General features: G+C 39.1%; 1 protein-coding gene across 5 annotated transcripts in view; it reads right to left on the reverse strand.

Moving 5' to 3' along the window:
• Positions 1 to 660: 660 nt before the first annotated feature.
• The window catches only part of PEAK1 (pseudopodium enriched atypical kinase 1), a 116,425-nt gene continuing 92,612 nt past the window's right edge, over positions 661 to 24,473 (reverse strand). For all 5 annotated transcript variants that reach the window (XM_032194829.1, XM_032194830.1, XM_032194831.1 and 2 more), the window contains 3 exons: positions 24,152 to 24,348; positions 14,389 to 15,137; positions 661 to 5,487 (listed from right to left, as the gene is read on the reverse strand). In XM_032194829.1, coding sequence (XP_032050720.1) covers positions 4,327 to 5,487; positions 14,389 to 15,137; positions 24,152 to 24,348 — 2,107 coding nt within the window. In that variant the 3' untranslated portion in view covers positions 661 to 4,326. The remainder of the gene's footprint in view (positions 5,488 to 14,388; positions 15,138 to 24,151; positions 24,349 to 24,473) is intronic.

Consider the following 24,473-nt stretch of genomic DNA (forward strand, 5'->3'; position numbering starts at 1 on the left):
AGGCCTGTTTACTGGACATTCTTGAGGTTCCAGAACAAAATTCTGGATTCCCTCATTCCTGAAACTTTCTGGCTAAGGTTTTACTAATTGATTCTCTTTATCTCAGCTGGTTCTGCTTCTGCATACTGACTGGAGCAGATCTGAGGCCTGAAAGCTAATTAGTGAATAAGTAATTCCGATTTAAGAAATACAGAACAAACCCATTTTCCATAACATCTCAGGAGTATTTTTTTCAGAACTCCTCTTTTACTAGAGATTTGCATTTCACACCACAGTGCGGTGTGCAGCACATCCACTACTTACATCAGGAGCAGCACACCTTACCTCCTTCTGATTCCTCCTCTCCTAGAAGCCGAGCGCGTGCAGTAGATTGTCAAAGCATTAGACTTGTTTTGATGCAGGAGTCAGTCTGGACCAATTAACTTGGTATATTTTTCTCCCTGTGCAGATTACATTCCAAACTTGAAAGCCCACAATTTCGGTGGTTATTCAGGTTTCTGCTGTACTACAAGCAATTTAAAGGAACCTGTTCAAATAACTGAAACTCCAGAAACAGATTTTATTGAAAAGGTCAGCTCAGTATTGTATGAAGTACAGCTTTTAATTTTTTCAAGTCTTTTGCATCTTAACATAGGCAGTATTATTTATAGGGCTATTATGGGAAGAATAAGATTTCTACCAACTGACCAGCTTCATTTTAATTTTTTTTGACAAGGCACTAAATGTTGTGAATCCAATCACTGTGCTCTCTCTGTAACATTAGAGAGGTTTTTAATGGCTCTAATAGGATCAGAAACCACTCAACATAGTTCAAGCAAACATTTGATTTTCCAGAAATTAGTTTCCACTGGAAAAAACTTTAGAGTTCATGTTAAAAATATGTGAACGACAGCTTTTATTAATAGAAAAATATATATTTACAGTCAATACTGTTATCCGAGATTTGCAGCTCTTCCTATTTCTTGAGATCAACTGAAAGTGCGACACTGCTAAAAAAAAATCAAGATCTGTGCACATAGTCACGGAAGTTAAAGCATGCACAGCCAGGGGTTTTGTTCCTGTCCTACATAGGATCCCAACTACAGAGCGGGTTTTTTTCCTTTTGCTTAGCAATTATGCTGTAGCATTCTTAGGATTTGTTTACAATCAGTTTAATGCATACATTCTCAGATATTTATGTGGCATAATCTGTTGCTAGGATGGAGGACTACCACAAACAGTTACAATCATCAGTTATGGGCACATCTGCAAAGTCAGCCGCTAGCTCCCCCGAGGAATACCTCAGGCCAGATTGTGTTTGACTTCTTTGATCATTCTTTCTTTTTTAAAGAAAACACACACAACATTACAAATTACTAAAGTTTACCCAGTGCTGCACAAGAAAGAGATTGGTAGTGAACATCTATCCATGCTTGATTATACTGCAGAGTTAAAATGAGTATTGGTTCATCACAAAAAACACTAACTGAAATTAGATAGCTAGAGATACGAAGGCTTTGGACCAGCTGCATTAAATATGTATGGTTGTAAAACATTCAAAATTCAACTTTGCATGTGCGTGTTGACATGAAAGTGAGACTGAGAACACATGTCCGTAAACACGGAAACCTACCAGCCTCAGGGAACGAGCCCACTACAACGGCAAGTGGTCCAAGAACTGCTCATACAGCCTATATGAGCTAGGTGAGAAGTTGTGTGCGCACAGGCACTACGAAACGAACACAAAACCAGACTACAGAGAACAAGAAGCCCTACTCTTAGCTCAACACATTGTGACTAATAGCTAGCAGATAGTACGCGTGTGACTTGTCATGCTCAGTGTACTTAAGCTATGAGGGTATTGCCCTCCTGTCTCCAGAGAAAGCAAAGCTGCACTGAACACAAGCGTGATTCTTTTAAAGGTTCTACAAGCTGCTCAGCAGTAGTATAGAAACTTTCTTTCCTGATGTAGTGAAGTACCTCAACTACACACATTGCACTTGGGCTTTTAAAGCACTGTCCTCTTCCTCCCTTCCCTCCCCCCCCAGTCAATGCTGCCATCCTGGCCTTCTTGCCAAAAAGAGAAAGAAAAAAATATATATCACATGAAAATATATTATCCTTATCCTTGCCTGATCCTTCACTGATACAGGTGAATCAAACACAAGAATAATCATCAGAAGTTTCAAAGTCTTTAGAAAGGTCACAGAGACTGTCTACATACTATGGCACAATCGATGTAGGCTTCTACACGCTATTCCGCTTAGCTCTGATAGATGCCAGAGAAGATTAATACAGAAATTTCAACCCCTCCAAGTGAATGGTGTGGATCCAGAGCTAGTTTCGCTGACCTTAAGCCTGCAGGACTGTTTGTTCAGTTTCCATGCATCTGGTCCAAACATGCATATGCTGTATAAAGTGGCTATTTGTTTCAAGGCTGAAGTGAATTGGTTCCTCACAGTTTTAACAATTAAAATGAAATATCAATCCATAAAAAGAACACATGGATATCTGTGCATTTATGTGCCGGGAAAGTAAAAGGAAGGGGCTGCAGATCTAGCATCAGGTAAAGGCTGGTGTGTAAAGTGAACACTGTAATGTACAGCTTTAAAAAATACATACAAGAATTGCACATAGATCCATAGAAGAGAAGCACAGGCTCATAACTAGGGCTGTCTGCTTTCCATCCCCTGGGTCAGAATATTCAGTATCGCCTTTTTCTTCTGCATCCAAATGAATTCTTCAGAGTGATTCAGGAAACAATTCAGAGCCTAGCAATACTGAGCAAAAATAATGTCTGTACAACTGCAGCGGTTCTGTAGGAAACATCCATTAGGCCAGGGAAGAAAGTCAGCAGCTGCCTCTAAAAGTGAAAAGCTCCTTCAGGTTGATTTTTTTTTTTTTTTAATTTTGTCTCTTTAATACTCAATTATTCCTGCTCTAGTCCAAAACCTGTCTGCAATGCTCTTTGAGCTATTTTGACAACATGCCATTTTTAGGGTGTTGTCTGTAGCAACACTAGAAAACACTAGTTACAGCAGACAGGAGACAGGCAGCCAAACACCACTGTGGGAAAAATGGATCACGATACTGTTAGTTGTGGCTGCCAAACTTAACAGCTCCCTCAATAATTAAACAACAGTGTTTTTGCCCCCTTGTTTTTACCCTTCAGAGAACTGTGTCTGCAGTAAAAGTGTTTCCATGTGGCCTGTGAGCTACACACAGACAAGCTCTAAGCATTTCTAACTCCTGCCAACATACCAGCAGAGCCAATTTCAGTCCCATTTTGCAATATGGCACAAGTGACAAGAGCAAAACAAAATAAAACAGAAAAGGTGGTTGTTATTTTCAACCCCAGTTCACAGCAGTGATTGTCAGAGAAGGTTATGTACATCTTATCCATTTCAAGTCAGGCTTTAGTGCCGTTTGCGATGGAAGGGGAATTTCAATTGCCCACTGTGTGTTGCATTTTTCTGGTATAAACAGAATTATAGCTACAGTACATCAACTGTCCAGACTGGCAAGTGTCACGTAGGGGAAATGGGAAAGACCAAGTGTGCATATTCTGCTTTTTAATGCAGAGGTCTTAAGCTACGGATAATGGTCCAATTAAGGCAGCATGGTTGAAATCAAGGATCTGTGATTAGAAAGGATATGGGTAGGCAGCAAGTCAGGGACAGAGGAGGGAAGAGGACAGAACACAGATGCTTACTGTCCGCCAACATTGCTGCAATCAGCAGGATAACCATATCTGCAAGGAAAAAAGAAGGCATAAAATGTAACAGAAAGATCAGAAACCATTTGGTTGAGACCAAAGGGAAGAGGAGTCCAGCCCCACTGTAAGGGGTCTAAGGTGAGAGAAAATTTTGCCTGGGATGGGGATTGAAGGCAGTGGAGTGTTTTGTGGCACGGGGCAATGTGGGTCATTTATCTCCCATGTACAACTCCCATCTCTGCTAATGGTCACTGCTACTCACTACCAATGCTACATACAGAAATGACAGAAACTACCCAGAAGAGGAGGGCGATTTGTTTACTGCAGTGATAGAAATAGTGGTATCAAAGTTTGCTCTCCTTTTCATCCAGATATTAATCTAGTTACAAAGTGTCTGATACAAATGCAGTCGAGTGTATAAAATTAATCCCTAAGAGGCCTGGCAAAAAAGTAAAGTTTCTGCCACATTGGGTACGGGATGCAATTTCTCCAATCAGAACTTATTTGCTCAGAGTTGCTGGCTTTGATATCTAGGCCTTTGTTGAAACACTTGTTCAAAGTGTGAGCCCTAGCGCAGGTTAGAGTGTGGGCTGGGGTGGAGGTGCTTCACGAAAAGCAACAGGTTCTACAAACTAGTGCTGCTGCATGATTCTCACAATGCGATGAAGTGAGTCTATAGTGGCAAAAGCCAGATATTGACAACAAAGCCAGTCTTCCAGAATAACTCCACAGTCCCTGTCAAAGGACTTCTCTGCAAACTTGATCATCAGCAGCGTCCTTTTGATGTCCAGCCAGTTCTGAAGGACAGCATCTCTCCGAGCTGGGTTGGAAGATGTTCTCAGAGCATGAAATAAGTCCTCACGTGGACCCCAAAGCAAACACTGAAGGATTCCCTTGGCTTCTGATATCAGGATCCTCTCTGAAGGGTTGGGATTTAGCAGGCAGCTGGCGAGTTGTTGAAGCCCTTGAGAGTAGAGAGAACGGCAAGGGATCTTGGGGAGATCAGCACGAGTATATTCCTTCTCCTTCAGCTCTGGATTCTCATCAAAGGGATTGGGTAAGTGCAGCATTTCGTAGATAAGGATGCCAGTCTGGAATTCATCACACTTTTTGTACTGTGTGGCAGTGATGATTTCTGGAGCCAGGCGGGACTGATCCCTTAGGACCTCAGGATCCACCATATGACTCTTCTGCTTGGCCTGCGAGAAGTTGCTCACTATTAACCTGGCGGGGCAAGCCGTGTTGGGACCGGGCTCCATGGACTCAGAGCCCAGGGAGCTGCCTCCTGGTCTGGAATGAACCAGCAGCAGGTTCTCTAGCCGCAGATCACAGTGTGTGATATGATAAGGCTTCAGGTGTTCCAGCCCCAAACACAGCTGTAAAAGGAGGAGACAGACCTGCCTCTCATACAGATCTGGGCTTTTTGCATGGCGGGGTGCAGACTCTCGCACGAAGTCAGCCACAGTTAAGTACGGAACCTCCCGCGTGATGACTACGACACGGCTGCGAGGCTTGCTGATGGTCCCCTGATTACTTGAGCTGTCCTTCTGTGAAGCCTCTGTATTGGAAGAAGCATCTCTGTTCTTTTGCTCAGGTTCTTTCTCTTCTTCTTCTTGATCTTCTTCTTCTTCAACCTCTGGTGCATCAGGGTCCTCCCATGGAAGGAGGCGAACTGGGACTTCAGCAAGGAAATGGCCACAGTCCTGCTGGATGTTAAAGTTGATAGCCAGACTCTGCCGGATAGATAGGCTGTGATAATACTGCTGGGACTCCTTAGCTTTGCTCTTACAAATCTGGGGAAAGAAAATAAACAGAACAGATGTAACTCTTAATATGCAAGTTCTATATCCTGTTTTATTCAATGTACCCATAGTCCAAATACAAGGACCGAAACATTTTTTACTGAACTGACCTTGGCATGTGAACAGTTTTGCACTGGATTGGAACTGCAACTGCAGATCAATACATGCAAGCAGCTCTCCTGTGCATCTACTGGTCTACAGAAAATACTGCTCAGGCAGGTTCTGCTTTCAGTCAGAGGAGCAGTGACACAAGGTAACTTCACAAGGAAGCTTACTGCACAGTTACTTGTTTATCTGTATCATTTTATTTCCTGATCTTCTCTCAGATTTGTGTGAAGCTTGAAGAAAATAAGAATTATCAAGAGCAATAGGATATATAAAGAAATAAGCATAGAATATCGGAGGATATGATCAGATGATTGCACACGAGTGAACCAGCATGGCATAACAAGTTACCAGCTGTCAGCTGAGCTAAATGACTGGATGCATGCTCCTTGCCCACTGTAATTGGAAACTGAAATCTATTAGCTGAAGCAGTGTGGAGCTAACACCCATCATATCTTCAGTGAGGTACAGACAGGGGAATGTGCTGTGGCTCAGGTGATGAATGGAAACTCGTTAGAACATGGTACCTTAATTGCTTTCAATCATTTGTCAACATCCTAAGTATGGGATATGTTGTCCTATCTACCTATATTTCATTGCTGTCCAGAAATATCTTGCTATGTACATTATCACCATAATTACTATCCTTATTAATTGCCTGCACTGTCATAACAACTGGCAGCTCTGACTGCCTTATGACAGCCATGGGACAATCTCTACTAGGGCTTCTGTTCTACGGCATTTACCAATTAAATTTGCAGCCCTACAAAGACTGAGCTGTGTTGACCATTGCGCATTAACCTTACTTCTGGTGACTTCACTGAGATTGTTCAGAGCCTGTAAGGTTAAGTGCATGTTTTAATCTTTACAAGGTTAGAGCCTAAATATTCAGTTGGTGTAAAGCACCAACAGGTTTTTACTGCAAAGCTCAAAGGAAGAGAAGATAGGAAGGTATCTCATTCCAGATGAAGTTACAGCCTCCCTTAGCTCCTTTCTGAAAACAAAGGAAAGGCTGATCTCTAAGAATGAGGTTAGAAAAGTCAGCACTAGTTCTGCACAGTCACAGCAATTAAGGAGCCCAAATCTCAGACTAGCCCTAGATGGAAGCAAAAGGTGACTTTTGTCCTGGTTTTTCCTTTTTTGCCTTCTCAGGAACTCATGTAGGGCTAGTTATAAACTCATCTTCCACTAAACAAACACACAAACTGTACATTTACTCTTCTATGCTTGTTGAGAAGTGCGTTGTCAGATAGTCATATGAAGTAGATACATGAGGTGACGATGTGCATTTCTATATGAAATGACAATGACAGTCCCCCCCCATCTCTCAAGGGTTACAAGTTTAAACTAAAAGTAAAAATACAGCATGAATCCTTGAATTATGTATGTCAGCTGATCGTCTTGGAGACTGAAGTCCCTGGGTTTATCAAATACTTAATACTGCACAAAAGACAGAGGTAGAAAAGTGTTGTATAGACTACCCTTGCTACATGTATCAAATCTGACTGAGAGAACGATTAATGAAAATTAAAATAATTTTGCTTTCCATGCCCTTTGAGTCCCTGGCCTTTTTCTTGAACAGCCAGCCATGGAGACCATCGATTCCAGCTGCAGAAAATTCTGTACGTTGCAACCCAGCTTTTCTTGTTTTGTTATTACTTAAAAGACCTAATCCAAAATATAAACTAATCACAGAATCATAGGGGTCAGAAGGGACCTCTGGAGATCATCAATACCAACCTCCCTGCTAAAAACAGGTTCCCTACAGTAGGTTTAGCAGGAAAGCGTCCAGGTGGATACTCTTAAAATATATATATATATATATATAAAATTAAGCGCTCTTTAACATCAAGAAAAGCATAAAAAAAGGCAGTTGCCCTTAGCAACCATACTATACCTCATGTTACCCCCAGAGGAGTTCTAATGCCACCTGCCAGATAAAAATGATAGTCTATCAGGAAAAGACAATCTGCAGAGTATTTGCTCTTAAAGCAATTAACACTTCCCAGTTTGGTGAATAGCATTTTGGTGAAAGGCATTTTTTCAAAAGTTCATGAGAATTACTTCTCCTTGCCTATAAAAAGGGAAAAGAAAAGGAATCAAAACCGATTTCTAGTTCTTAATGATAGTCCTAGGCAGCCCTATTTTCCTACTTACTTCAAAAAAGCACTCTCAAATGTATTACTGAAATTTCAGTTAAAATAATAGGATACTAGTACTTTGCATGTCTCAAACATCAGCCTCAGTTCACTCATTTTTAGAAAATATCCCCAGTCCTAGAATTGTACTAGTACAAAAGCACAATTTCAGTAGGTCTCTCTGTGGATGTGGCAATGCTCCCTTGGAATTTAGAAACGACCGGTCACGCAAGATATCTGCACCAAAAGGCATGCAGCTGTTAGGGTGCAGTATGCTGCCTCTGCCCTTTTCTTCTGAGTTAGCAGAACAGGCCTGCAAGGCAATTGTATCTGTATGTTGCCAGCTGGATCATCCTTAAGAAGTGCCTTCCCGGCCTATTAAAAAACACCCTGAAAGGGAGTTGTCCTTCTCCATTGTCTCCCTTTTTCCTACTATTTAATCTTATTTCACTCTTTTCTTCATTCCTACCCCTCTGATTCTTGTTACTCTTTTCTGGTTTCTTGCATATTTATTACATCTTCCTGAAGAGTGGTACCCTATAATGAATACAATATTCCAGTTAAGACCTCTTCAGCATCAAGCAGAACAGAAACATATATATAATGATCCAAGGGTGAAAAAATCACTGATTCCACTATTCCTGTTGTTTATGAAAACCTTCAAGTCACTGTCAACTCTACAGTCTGAATCCACAGCAGAGCCAAAGGTTTCCAAACATCACCTCTCAAACATGAGATTTTGTTTCAGAGGCCTCTCAAACAAGAATGGAGATGCTAATTCCATTCTTGCTACAGTGACTTTGGAGGTTATCTTTGTATCAATGAAACAGAAATTGAAGACTAAATGGTATTTTGATTACCATCAATACTAAAGTGATTGCACTCATCAGAACAGATTTTCCATCCTTATTCTGTTGTTGAAGAAGATACACAATAAAAAAAAAAATAAATCTAATCTCTTAAATGCCCAACAATGATGGCTACCAGACACTTTTCTTACTTCTGTTCAATACATGCAAGTATATGGATACACCAACATGCATGCAGTATCTTCCAGAACAAGACAGCTGAAATCTGATTAGGGATGTATTTTCTGCTTCTTGCTTTTTGTTTACAAACAACATGATGTGAGAAGTGGAAGAGGCAGCTGCCTTATTTAAACTTGGTTAAATTGGTGACTATACAAGCACTAAAATTTGTACACTAGATATTCTGTAATTGACAAAGGGGAATGGAAAGCTAGGCTGTCTAGGAACAGCATCCAAAGGCTGAAGTATGAACCAGACACCCGTCTGAATTAATAAAACTGTTTCTAAAAGGAAGACCTGCAGTAATCCGATGGTCCTTTAAGTGTTTGATTACTCTTCAGACTTCTGCTGTGAAATACAGCTGCATGAGCCCAGGTAAGTACTGGGCTTTGAGACTGTAGAGTTCAGATTCCCATTGTACTAGTATCTTATTAGAACGGGGAAAATGTACTGCAAGCAGTAGAGACAAACTACATTTTCTTATTGATCTGTTCTGAGACAGTTCATAGAATGAAATTTCATTTACTGACTTTCACTGGATTACCTGGAATCAGGAAAAATACGGGCCAAGAATCTTTTTGTGCTATTATTTTCTGTGCTGCACTTTCTATTAGGAACTGTATTTTATATTGAAGTTTTGCAAGAGTAGTGAATGCTACTCTTTAATACCATTAATGGGTAATAATGCTTACCTTTGCATTTTGTATTGGCATAACCCCATTGTCACCTAAACTATAATCTGAATGACCAAGATTTAAATTTTTTAAGATGGGTTGAGTTCTGGTAAGTTATGCAAAGTCTACCTTTACCTTTAAAAACATTTAGGGGACAGGTTGCGAAATTTGATGCCCTCATTGACAGTTAGCAGTTATGGGCTGCTTGTGATGAAGTGCAAAAGAAACTGATATAGAGCTTCTTTTCTGTCAGTGACAGTTAATGCTATCTCAAAACTGTGAGCAAATATACAACCCAGTTTTCTTTGCATGATATTTAAAGCTTTTGTCTGTTCCAGTCATCAACTCTTAAAAAAAAAAAAAAAAAAAAAAAAAAAAAAAAAAAAAAAAAAACAGAAATCCTGTGGCCTTTTCTGAGAGCTACGATTAAAGGAGTTGGTTGATCTGGGCTTGGCAAGCCTTATTTCTAGCGCTGATAACAGGATGGTTGTTCAAAAGATGAAGCAACACCGGTAAAAAGCCCTTCCATATGATGCAAGAAAGCAATGAGAAGAGAGATTTGAGTATGAAGGAATAGAAATTTTCCATCTTCTTTTCACTGGCATGCATTGTCATCCTGTGTCTTTCCTTTAGTGCATCCATAGGACAAGGTTCTCTATATCCTGCCATTTCAATATCCTTTTTTTTTTCCTCCCCCATTCACAAAGAAGCAAGATTTTAATGTTTCAGGGCTTCTAAAAACTTCTACATTAGCTTCTATTTTTCCATTATGTGTCCAGTAGCCTACTGTGCCATCAGCTGACTTCCATTTTACCAGCAGGGAATCTCATTTCCACTCTGTCCTATGCATTTTACGGGACATTGGTGAACTTAAAGATGAATGTAGTGGGAAATGAATTTACAAGTGCTGAAAATGAGAAACACAGAAGATCACAGAGACTGCACCATCTGTGCTACTTTGTTGTATTACACACAGGGACAACTGCAAATGAAATTCTGTGTAGAATGAAAGCTTGCTAATCCCAAATTGATAGCTTGTTCTTGGCACGATTTTTTTTTTTTTTTTTCTCCAAGAAGGCCAGTTTGATCTCTGATTGACCTCATTTTCTTGATCTGGCCTTGGAACAGAGTGACTCACTTTTTAACAATGTGCCAAAACACAGAATTATGTGCTGCTATGACTGAACTTGGAACGGGCTAAAAGTTTAACGTATATAGCTTTATTTTGATCATGACATTCAGGGATGACTTCTGAGAACAGTTCTGCCAGGCATCACTAGGGAACTGTATTAATCAAAAAAACCCAACAAATATTAACACACTAAGTGACAAACTAAACAAAACCAGGAAATAGTTTCCTAGTTGCAGCTGACAATGATCAGCTATATTCAGCCCAATACTATTTAATTCTGCATTGCTCTATTTTATACTTGGATCGGGAACCCTAGCAAAAATCTTAAGGTTTTAATGCATGAAGAATTTCTGCTATCAAAGCAATACATTTTTTTTAACTGCTCCTTTTAAGCTGTTTGTACCTTTGCAAGTCTCACTAACCTACCTAAATTACACTGCAGCATGTGCTTGTGTCCAGAACACACATGGTACAGGTACCTCAGCACATTGTTTTCTTTACGTCTGCGTTGTTCCGTATGGACTCTGAACCATGACTTCTGTGTCATGTATCTATGATATCATGCAGTAATTTCCTTGAGAGTTTGATACTGAAAGTAGAAGTAGTTTCCTCCACTTGACTGACACAGTAATTAATCTTGCCTAACCATTACTCATCCAGAGTAATCACATTCTTCCTCTTTCTTTTTTTTTTCTCTCTGAAGTTCCCCATCATATTGCTGCCATATTAAGTCTCCTTAGGCATACTAAGAAGTGGATGTGTCCAGTCCACTTGTACAAAAAATTGGTAGTCCCTTCTGCTTTTACTGTAGTGTAACCTTTTCCCTACATATTTGGAATGACTGATCTACCGGCTACTTAGAAGATGATAGTTGTACTGAGTGAAGGAAAAATACCTCAAAGACTGGAATTTTATGAAAACCTTTCTTGTAAGGGAACATCTATTTTTGCTATTTGGAAAAGTAGTTCTCTAACGGTGACTTGTTTTTATTTGCAATATTTCAATCAAAATAATTTCCACATGGCTTCCTGCAACACTTTGGCACAGGTTGTTTACTAACAGATCAGGTGAAAGAGAAGAAGCACAATACAATGCTTTGAAACTGCACACTCCTATAAACCATGTTTCCTCTAATATCCACACCAAATGGAACAAGCTGCACTTGTTCTGCACCAAATTTATCAGATCATCTTCAGTGATACCACCAGATTTTGAAGGGTGCATGGGCATATTCACCTGCACAAAAGGTTCGTTCTTCTAAATTGAACTCAGCAGTAGTCAAACGGTTAAAGCTTACATTTTAACAGTGCTTTTATAATTATACTTTTGGAGATAAGAAATTAACATTACTTTTTTTTGGCTTGTGCATTAAGATCCATAATCCCTTCTGGGGGCAAATCTCTTGTTTCCTACAAATTGAGAAATAATAATAATAAAACACATTATTACAATGTTTCTCAAATCTAACGTGAAAACTGGAGAACTTAGAAAGCATCTGAATTGTTAGGCAGTGTTGCTTGGCTAGTTCTGCAAAACTCAAACGAACTACACAAATTTACACTGTCAGAAGATGTGGCTCCATATATACTTTCAAAGTGTATTTCTAAGGCTCCTTTTGCTGCTTTCCCACGATCAAAAGTAATAGGAAGGCTATAATTTGGATTCACTACGCACACCATTAATTTTCATCTCACTGTTCTTGCCATCCTGTTTTGGGGATGAGGGGGTTAAAACGACAGAAATGTATAGCATATTTGTTGGAGGTAGATGATTATGTAATTTGGCTTATATAAGATTTACCCATGGTAGTAAATCTGGTACATTTGTTGAAGCTAAATTCACAAAATCTCCATGTAATCTAAGAGCAATCTGTTGTTAGGAGATATTGTAAAAATTGTTCCGGATCAATGACCTACAAGTCAAAGTTCAACTTAGCAGCAAATGTTAAGACAAAACCAGTGTTAATACATTTCAACTTCAAGGGGAAAATCCAATAAATCCAGTTTAAAGATGGCTATATAATTCAGTACACTGGTGTAGGGAATACAACAATAAAATCAAGCACCAGAGAAACAAGGAACTAAAGAGAACCCAACTTAACTGAATGTGAAATAGTTTAGGTATGTGAAAGAGAAAATGAAAACAAAACAGTAATCCCATATGCTGATCCTGCCTGGTTTGTACAGAAGTCAGAGTACATCTGTAGCAAGAGTATCTTTCAATATCACATTAACTGGAAGAGAGCGTATTTCCAAGAATAACTTTTTCTTTTAACACGACAGCACAACAGTTCACTGTGACCTCCCACTCAATGATATTTTTATGGATACTTCGCTCACACTTGAGACTATCACACCTATTATACTGTAATAAATTTTCTTAGTCTGAGAACTACTTAAGACAATATCTGAAGTATAACAGAAAATAACATGGCACATATTTTTGACGATGCTATGTTGCTGTGCTCTCTTCTTACTAGCTTTGTACAAGAGCTCTATTCTCCTAAATATCTTGTAGAAAACAAAAGCATCAGTTCTGCCTGTGCAGACAGGAATCATAGTAGTGGTAACCCAAACCTGGACATATAAAAAATACTACCTGGGATCCCAGAAGCCATGATTTTGGCATCACTGTATTAAAAACAAAACAAAAAGAACCCGAGTCAGACCAGACTTGATTCTGCAACTAGACTAGGTTAGCAGATAGATTCGCGATCTGTTTCTCAGCTGTTTAGTACCACTGGACATGGCATCCATATTTCATTTCAAATCTTTTCAAAAAGAGAGCCTTGGTAAACTGAAGAAATATAAGTGACTATGCCTACAAATCTGCCTTAAAAAGATGCCGCTTCAGGAGAAAATATCAGTTGAAACAAGCTTACCTTTCATTTATTTATTTTTATATCTTTCTTGTAAGCAATAATGCAGGAGCAATAGCAACATTTTATTCCTGTAAAACACCACCCTTCTGAGAACACCAACAGGCTCTATTTGGAATAATGGATTACACCTCACACCTGCGCTGGGTAATAGCTGTTGTATCTCAGTTTCCACAGGGAGGAGTCAGAAGTTCAGTGATTTGCTCAAGGTCACACAGGAAGTCTGACAGGGCTATGACTCTCAGCTGTCTTTCTTCCTATCATCCTACCAGAAAACCCTTGAGAACTGCAGAGATGCAGCGCTCAGAAAAAATTACCTATATAAACCTCATCAAGTTACAACACCTAGTGAGATAGCTGCCAACTATTCATTAATATATTAGCAGTAAGTCTAGTAAATCTTACTTCTTTTATGCTCTAGCTGAACAATAACCTAGACACAAATCAATTGTTTCTTTAGTAAAAGGCAACAAAACCAACACTGATAAATTCCACTTTTTTAGTATAGCTTATAAAGCAGCACTGATGGCTAGAAGGGAGATTTTGAAAGGCTGGTAATGTATGCTGGTGACAATGTAAGGCTTCGTATGGGAACATAAAGACACACTACTCTAGAGGTTACGTTTAAAATTACAAAGCTCTGAAAATGTAAAACTTGAAAAATATTATGTCATTATGAGTGATGATTTAGTATTATCTGATTAAGTATTTGAACATAGGTTCTTCTGCATGCAGATGAACTTTTAGTATTGCAAATGTGGTTCTTTATAGAAGGAAATGCCTGTATGTTGGGGATTCTTACATTTCACACAGCGCTACAAGCAGCACTGACTTTTATTTGTAGGACCAACCACAAGTGGGAGTGTTGCTGATTACGGTTATTGTCATTATGTTCTGTCCCTGATGTCTAGGGTTCCCATTATTCAACCCCTCTTACCTTGACTGCATAATTGTTGAGAGGATCTTTTGCGTAAGAAGCTGGGTAGTAAACTGCATCGCCTGCCTCACAACATGGCTTGTCACTGGTTAGCCTGAAATCTGACCAGCTGTCAACTCCAAACCGCAGCTGGTCTTTTTGTCCGGCCATGAACAAGTCTTCACATTTAAGTGCCAGCTTCTTCAGTGAATCGGTGTGAAGGCTTCGGATTTTACCTACCACTTCTTCTCGGTTTTCAATTCCTCGATAAAGTGCTTGCCTTTGCGGCTTCTGGACACCCTTGCCCTGCTTAGTCTGCGAGATGCGTCTCCCCGTCAGAGACTCCATGCTATTGGAACACCGGTCCCTAATACTGATAGTGGTTAGGCTGGAAACACTGTTAGTTGCTGAGGTGGTCGTCCTTAACTTTTCTGTAGGCCTGTCCAAGGAATCTCCCGACTCGTTGTCCAGCACCTTGAGCTCCAAGCTGACTGAAGAGCAGGCACTGCTTGCTTCCCAGTTGGTGTCGATGTCGTAGGTGGGGTTGGCCACAATGCACAGATTGTTCTCAAGAGCCTGCTTCTGGAGATCTCTGGGACTTGGCTCTGTGTTAGCTCTCAAAATTGTTTTTTTCGGCAGCGGAGGTGGTGTTGGCTGTAAGCTGTTTGTTGTCTCCTGGTCTACCAGTCCTCCAAAGGCAATGGCATCATCCAATGCTCCCTTCGGTTGCCTTGGCTGTTTTGGAGGTATCATGGCTGCTCTGGACTGTCCTGTGTAATAAGAAAGTAATTGGATAAGAAGATTTAAGTACATTGCTGCTCATATCTGCACTTTTCAACAAAATTTATGAAGGCAAAAGAAAAAAACTGACTAGGACCCCCCCACACCCCAATGTGGCAAAAACCTAAATACATACCTGAAATGGTGAACTAATCAGAAAGCAAAATGACTAATCAGCATCATGCAGAGATTACCACATACAGCCTGCCTTTATTTGACCTTGGCCTATAGATTAAAATCAGTTTCAGTGCTGACAATGCTGGCATTTTATATCACATGGCATTAATGACAAAAAAAGTGCAAGCAAAAACCAGAAGTCTGTTTTGGCACTTGGTCCAAATTTCTGTTTCAGTAATGATGCTCAGCTTCCCTTAATTCTGCCTGCAGTCAATCAAGTATAATGGTGTTCTTTACTTCCCATTCAAATACGCTGAAACTATGGGTGGATGCTGTTAAGTGGCTTTGTGAGCTATTTCTCTGAGAGATGCACTTCTCTGGCAGGTGAGATGATCTTTTTTATATATCCTCGTAATCGTCTGTAAAGCTCTTGATCACTTTGATTTGAAATGTGCTAAAGAGGCTGAAAGCATTGTTCCTGAAGTTTTCTGGTTTACATTCTGATACAAACAACATAATTCAGATACTTCAGCAGTCACATCAGAAAGGCAAGATTGCCCTTGCAGATTCCTTAGCTGAAAACAAGGAAGTTACACCTACTTCACTGAAGCTGACAAGTGCATTGCCACTGGCTTCAGTGAGAGTAGGATTATATTTTGAGATTACCCAATAATTTAAAAGAGTCACCCAACCACAACTATCTAATAAATTTCCCTTACTCATTTGCCACAGGCACTTTTGCTGACAGTGCTGAGTTCATAGATAATGTGATGGAGATTAAGTCAAGATTCCAAACGGTGGGTCATGTGTACAAAAACATGAGATTTCCTCTGAGAGAGTGGTTACATTTGAGTGTGTGTGCTTCTAGGCAAGATAAACATCCCATCCTGTGTTTTGGATGGATTTTAGAGAGGACGATTATGTTTTGTAACTGCCAGAGTTCTCGGAAATAGAGAATAAATAAATGACAGCAATATAAGAGAGAATTGAAAACAAACAAACAATAAACAGACAATACAAGTGATCAACTGGCTGCTGTTTGGGACAATTAACAGTTATTACTCATAACAATATGAGACTTTTCCACTCTTAATAATCAATCGTCATTTTCAGAGAAGTTATTTTATATATTTTCTACTATTCCTGTTTTTGCAGCTATAACACAGCAGACATGAAATGGATGCTCTGCATAATTGCAGTTGAGCATCTTTACCAAAAAGGATAAGCCAGTAGAAAGATGCCACAAATGTTTGACTATTCTAGTAAGATACATTTTGAATCCCTGTAAAGAGAGGACTACATCCACACACAGAATAACCTCGAGCCTTGAATTCCTAACGATTGTTCTCTTCTCAACCATTTCAAGGAGAAAACATCACAAGTGAAAGTTGTATCTCTATCTTTTGTTTAAGCTCAAGAAACACTCAGAAAAGCCTTATGGATTTTGTGATAAGCCTGGATATTCTGATGTTTAAAAACTGAATTTTGAGCAGGAAATTCTATTAACTTTGTCTGTGCACTGACAGTGGATCTTTAGAACCTGATCATCGGGGAAAACTGCAGAGGGCTACTCCCCTGTGTCATCACTTCTTAGCTCACACAAAAATGCTCAAAGGCTAGAAATACTGCAGAATTCCTGTGTGTCTCTTTCAAACCATTGTAAAGGTCGCTTAAAAAAATACAGCACTCTGTACCCTCTACTGCTCCTTTCTGATACCAGTACTGCAGCGAACGTGCTCTACAGAGGCTGCTCTTCCTGTCAGCTTTTGATGTGCTGCAGCACTTATGTGGTGTTGGTGCCAGTTGAGCATTACGGAAACTGTATTAGAAATGTACTTTTTGCAGACACGAAGAGTGGCATGATTCATAGTCAAAAGCAGAATTGATATCTGCATGCCAGAATCACACACCCAAATGCCACAGTCTTTTGCACAACCTCGAGACCAGTTCATTTCTGCTTGCCCGTTTTTCTGACTCATCCAAACACATGTCATCTTCCATACTAATTCTTTACTCTTACAAAATCCGTGACCTATGTACTTCTCCTCCTGGCAACATTCTGTGTTACAGATCACTTGTCTGTTTTATAATTCTTCCCCTCTTCCCCACTATGCTAAAATAGACTAACTGTTGGGGCTTGGAGAAAGGCTCCGATTTCAGTAGGCAGTTTCCTAATACGCCTTGTCTGTGTGACTTTCTAATCTTGTAACAGCAAGCAAATGTGTTAGAGCAAGATGCACATTTCAAGCAGTAGCAGGCAAAACCCTCTCCAAGAAAGGTAAGATTTGTACGTTTCTTGTTGATTCTCTTTTCTGTCTGCTTTAATGGCCCTGTCCCAAAAGCCATTCATACCGGGGGATTGTTGCGACTGCAACCAGTGACTTTCACTAGTTGTAGCTTTTGCATAACTTTTGGAACTGACATCAAGACATAACTGGAGAAGCTCTTCATAACCAGAAATTGTCTTTGCAGATGTCTGGTGGTGGTGGCAAGATCCAGAGAACTGCATTCATTGGCAGTGTTTATGTAGTTTCTTTTTCAAGTATTCTCAACTGAGGAAAGTGAGTTTATAAAATGTGTCATGGTACAGTGTAGTTTATCCCCACAAGAACCAGGTTCTCCATACTGAAATCTATCCACCTGGATTACGTGTTTGAAAAACTTCATATCTGAACTGTTTTTATGCTGACTTCTTAACCTTGTACACTTCTTTCATGCCCATATGACCAGGCCTTCCAACTCAGCCTTTCCCAAGCATGGTATGGCTACTGCATACCTTTTTTTTTTTTTTTTTTTTTTTTTTAATCAATGCCTAGGAATAAAAAGTTTGTCTTAAATTTTGAAGACACGAGAATATTCTTTTGCACCCAAGCAGTACCAAAGTATTTTATTTTTCTTGCCTGACACTTCCTTCTCTCCTTGCACACTTGAAAAACTCCATTTCCTTACCTACTGTACAGACTTTCTGATATTACAACATTACAAAGTGAAAAGGAGAAATGGGCACAATATTAAGCAACTGCTTACAAAGATCTTTGAAACGGCTTCTAGGATGTTCAAGAAAGAAAAAAATTAACTCCTTATAGAGGCCCTTAAGCAATTCTACAGTATATTATCATCTTGCACTGTAGAATACTACTGCACTATTTTAATATTAATACTTTAAGTCTCCAGACACCACACAGAGGTGTGAAAGTCTAAATCAGACCTAAAAACTTTATTTCTCTAGGTAACTCATCTATCATCAGAGCTTGGCATTGCAACCTATTTATATTAGCTCATTAAACTATCAAATCTGACACACTGTGCTCAGGTTTAACTCAATTTCATAAGCATGTTTTTCATATAGTAACAATGTTCAGATTTCTTGCTAACACCATGTATCTATATTTTTTGGCTTAGATCAGATCAGCAGCATGCATTGTTGAGAAATTTCTAAACTGTGAAGGAAAATGCTTCTTTAATTGGAAAAAGAACTCTTGGTGAATCAGGCAAGCCAAATAGGTGATATGCTGCATGCTTCCATTCTTCCTTGGATAGAACTGCTCCTGAGACACGTATTGCTCTACAATACATGATGTATGTAAGTTCGGTACTACAACTTCAACAGGCCGCTTCTGTACATTCTCCAAACTCTTCTTGCTCTTGACGTTGCAACCTGTCCTACATTTTCCTTTATTCTTGAAAGCAATCTTTTCTGATTTTATGACATTGCCATCTCTGATCCAAGGATAACTTCCCTTGTGGGAACATGTGAATGAGAAAATGCCTGAAAACAATATTCTAGTATTCACTATAGTGACTACACTATCACCACGGTTATTAACTGTGTTCTCAGTTTTAGTGACCACTCTGGTGCTCTTTAATCTCTAGCTCCCCAGAGGAGGGACTTAGATGAACAGGACCCACAGGGCTAAAATGACTCACGCCTCTGCTGCTGTCCAACTTACCACACCAGCTTGACAAAGATTTCACATTTTGCATTGCCAAGGAAAACAAAAATGAACTATCATCCACATGCAACATGGGTAACCAACCTTCCAAGACCAAGTCTATCAAAACCCCAACAGAATAAAGTCAAAACTGTGGACTCTGTACACTGCAGACCATTGAGGAAGAGGAATTTTCGAATGGCTTCTTACATGCCTGCAGGAAACCGCCTGTAAGACAGGGCTGGGCCAACCACATGGCCGGATCTTGGAGTGGTCCAACAGTGTTAGCTCTAGCAACCTCAGCTTACTTGTTTCCATAGCCAGGAATGGAGTCAGACGTCCTAGTAATTTCCATGTCAGTATAACCCCATTTCATATTACAAAACACAGCCATAAAGGCTGATTAGAGTATTCATTAAGTAAAATCCTTGAGAGCTACAGGTTGGCCATCTCCAGTGTACACATTATCCCTTCTCTGGCCTTGTTTCTTTGCACTTAGATATTGATCATCCTTTACAATCTACATTTTCATTATAGAATAGATGTGATTGGAAAAGATTCTTTGTATAAGTAGATCAGTTATACTGATCTTTCAAACTAGTAAAAATACATCACTCCTTAATGAACTCTCACCCTAATACAGATAACCAAATCATGAAAAAAACCACACAGATGCATAAAAGCATCTTCCAGCCACTGCAAAAGCATCCAACAATTCTGGTAAGTGCAGTACGTGTTCACTATTCTATAAAATTATTCAATACACAGATTTACATGGATGTAATAGTTAATCCTGTTTTATATTCAGTTGTTTACAGTTAATTTGATAAACATCTTACTAGAATGACAATTTATTGAACAGAAAGAAAAACTGACATTTGTTAACTAACATTCATGGTGTAACTCCAGTTTCTCGTCAACACTTTGAGATTGCTCAGTACTATTCTATCCTGAGATGGGAGGTGGGTACTAAATAAATAAAAGCTCCAGCTCATCTGCCTTGGTGACTTCTCAGCTCCTGCTGCTGCCCGCCCTTACACCATGTTAAAGGTACTACCTGTACTAATACACATTACATAAAATGCATCACGTGGATTCTGTAATGACCGTTTGTCACTGAACCATCCAGTTTTAGTCAACAATGACTTCATCACCTTGTTTATAGCCTTGCTGAAGTACACTGCCCTGTATGGACTTACTGACTGAGGCAATACTCCATGTACATGCTGTGATTTGTTATTTTTTCCAGTGTCAGCAAACATAAAACTGAGAAACTTAGCCTCTTTTTTCCCCTTTTCTTTAGATGCAATGAGTAAAATAGTTGATAATGAAACCACCTATTCTTTTTTAAAGGATAGAAATGCTACTCGGAATATATTTAGAATATTTTAACCTACCTACAGTGATGCAAATTCAATCAAGTCAATTTCCGTAATGAATTTTAAACAAGAAAAACTTAAAGATTTGTCAACGAAAGGATTTTAATCATCTAGTTCATTGCCTCCCTTATCATAAACCACAGGGCTTACCTGAATTTACTTCTGTTACAATTATGGGCACACCTTAAAACAGAAACATCCAGGTCCCACCTTACAGGTTTGAACATTTGTGTGTTTCTACTTTGAGATTCAACTGGCTGCTCTGGATTTTATTTAGTCTGTTGTTTGTTGATACCAAAGGTATCCCTCATCACAGGTCTGCTCACCACATGACTACCCAGTCCATGATCAAGACCAATCAGACTGTTTTTTGCTAAGCTGAACAGATCCAGCTTCTAGAATCTGTCACTACGAAGTGCCTGTCACAAAGCGAGGCCTTTTCAAAGCTTTTCTTTAGAGCCTACAATTTCTTTTGAATGTTCTTCGACTGTGATCACCAGGGCTTGACAGTGGTCATGGCAGCTGTGTGGTAAAAATGAGACACACATAACCTCTCTACTCTGACTGAAGTGTCCTCCTGTTTATACATCCTGAGCTCTTTTATCCTATCATCATGATGGGTGTTCCTATTTCCTCAAAATCCCATCTTTTATGTTGTATCTGATTCTCAGAAGAGAATCCCCTATCTTGTAAGGCTTGCCTGCATTTTTTTAATTCCTAAACATATGATTTGACATGTTAGATGAAATAACAATTGTAGCTCCTATTTTATAAATGAGCTTTCTCAAGTTTTGCATCTGCCATTTGGTACCTGACAAGTAATTGCTGACACAGTTTCAGTAATTGTGGACAGGACCATAAACTGCTGCTGGGACAACTGTGAGAGCTGGGGAGGGCCAAAACCAAACACACTTGAGGGCTGTACCTGCTATAAACTAGTACCTGACTACAGATGGAAACTTAGCAAGCTTTTCATTTCATGTAATGTGTCACAACTGAAGATGAGACATTTATCAAACTAAGGATATAATATTGGCTGACTTTCCATAAAATAAGATACAGGTATGTATTAAAATAGTATTTAAAAAGTCAATCTTGCGCATTATGCTGCAAATTGCTATGTTCACGATATATTTTCCAAAGTACTACACAAACTGTAGTATGTAACCATAAAAAGGTAACTGTAGATACAACTTCAGCTGAAGCAAAAGGCAAATGTAATCCAACTTGGTTATCTTACATTTTTTCTTACTATCCTTTCTTTCAGTTAAACACATCGGTTTTTGTTAACTGTACAAAGTGTATGATTTTGTTGCTTGGGTGATGTACGATGTGAGAACAAGTAGGAGTTACTCTGTGTCCCTACCTAGTCATTTCTTGATAGCTATCTGAATTAGAAAGTGAGCTTGCTCGAATAAACCAGAAAAAAGTTTGAACAGCAGCCAGAGAACTCAGTGCCATTTAGGGTAGCATTGCTTTTAACAACTAGCAGCAAGCTTGCCAAGCCAGACCAAAAAGAGACTAAAAGTTCATTTAACTCTTTCATATCTAAAACTTACTCTGGTGACAGTGAGTCTGAAAAAGACCCAAAGAGGAGGGTAAGAGTTTGAATAAAACACAAAGGCTTCAGAGTTTTGTATGGTTTTACAAAGGAACATTCACACAGAGGAATAATGCTGACAGAAGTGATCACAGAATCACAAAAACTCTTAGGCTGAAAGGAACATGTTGAGGTGCTCGAGTGCCCCCACCCACGGCTCAGGCAGGCAGGGTCAGCTGGAGCAGACTGCCCAGGATCGTGGCCGGTTGGGTTTTGTGCATCTCTACAAACAGACACTCCACAACTTCTCTGGGCAACCTGTTCCAGTGTTTAATGATGTGTTATTACATTTTCCATGAGTTTACTACTCCCACTTTGTGAGATACTGTGGGAGGTCTACAAATGGAAGCACATTAGCTGTGTTGAAGCAGCTGCCATCAGGGTAATATCTTGCAGGAGAAAAGCGAGCTAAACTGAGTAAAGATTTAAATAAAACACTCACAATGTCATTGCTTTGGGTATGAAATGCAAGTAATCCCTTCACCACAGGAGCACTACGGCTACAAAACAGCAATCTCACCACAAGAAATAAGTGGTATTTCACACATTAAATTATATAGTAGAAGCCATAAAAACTTCATCCTTTTATGTATCAGTCTAATTAGGAACATGGGCTAATCAGGTTTTAAATAGATTTGGTGTAGCTAGATCTACTGTCTGGACTGTATCTGTAATGTAGGTATGTCATAAATACAGAAAATATATAGATACACACATATACATATATCACAATGAATGGAAAATAATTCATTAGGTCTTTTAATTCATTAAAGACCTAATTTAAATTCATTAATTCATTAGGTCTAAATTCCACCATAAAGGTCTAAATTTTAGTTCTTCTTGAGTTACAATTTCTTGGTAGATGTTCCTATAATTCTTGGGCAGGATATTTTCCTCTTTATTCTATCCAAACAATAAATTTAAACCTAATTCATCCTTTATTATCAGAACATACTACATGTCAACCACTAACTCACATTTAAACAAAAAAAAATCAACAATATTGCTAAATGTCTAAGGAACGTATGCACCTGAGGGTTTAAAACCATGGACCTCAATCCCTCAAACATGTGTGGATATACCAAACTTATACTTGTGAGCCATCTCAATGCAGTCAGTTTGTTCTCGTCCAAATGCTTAATGTGCCAGTATGCTTGCATGATTGGAGCCTTACTGAAAAACTTGTATTTACACATTCTTGAAAATAAATAGATGAGGGATTTTTGCCCTTCTAGAAGACCTGGCTATAGACACTCCTAAATTCACAGTACTCCACATCAAAATGCTTCAGAACAGGAGGCTCACAACATTGGGAGATGCTTATTTGTCTTGTTCACTTGTATTCCAGAGAAGGGCTGCATACATGCACCTTCTTCATATGATTCTGGAATTCAGCGATAGTTGAATAGATTGTGCAGTACCTTTGGGATATTCCTATTTTAAACTTTTCTGAAAGAGCAAAAGTAAATTCTGAAACTAGGACAAGAAAGATTTTAGTCAACAAAAGAGGACTGCAAGTATATTTAACAGTTACTGATGAAATAAAATAAAAAGTCCTATCTTATGCTGCTTGGAAAAATACTGAAATCCAATTATAATTCTAAAAGCATTAGATAATTTAGTCTGTATTTTAAAGCTGCTTTTTGATAAAAAAATCCTCCAAATAGATGAAACAATGTGTCTCTGAAAAGCTTCTCTGAGATATTTATCACTAAGGGCAATTAAAAGTCTGCCTGGACATAGTTTTAACATCATAGAAAAGAAAACCCTTGTGTTTATTGAATCTTCACTTTCTTAGTTGTATCTGTCAGAATGAGTCAAGAGAATTTAATTTTCTATAGACACTAAAGAAGTGTGTCTAAGAACTAACTTTGTGAAAGCATACTGAGAAATTACAAAGACAAGGTACTTCACAGCCTAGAAAGATACTCAAATTTTGATCTAACTTACATTTTTCTCTATGAGTATACACTTACCTAAGTTGCTGTATGTAGCACTGCAAGGATTTAAGTCGGGAGATTGTGAAGCTTCTTCTTTGTCTTCCTCCCCCAGCGGGACACGGACAGTTGATACAGGTATGACCGAGGCGCTGCCGCCATTGTCCTGCTTCACAAACACGGCTCTAGGAACACGAGGGGACAAATCCTCCAGTGTCGTGTCATCGGGCACTTGGCTGAAACAAACAAAACAAAATCACCTGGAGATCAAAGCTATGTACACTAGATCCTAATGGCAAAACACCGTATTTTCCATTTTGTATCTTTAGTAGAGGGAATGAAATAAAAAAATAACCTTTTT

The sequence above is a fragment of the Aythya fuligula genome, chromosome 11 (genome assembly GCF_009819795.1).
Source record: "Aythya fuligula isolate bAytFul2 chromosome 11, bAytFul2.pri, whole genome shotgun sequence".
NCBI classification, from domain to species: Eukaryota; Metazoa; Chordata; class Aves; order Anseriformes; family Anatidae; genus Aythya; species Aythya fuligula.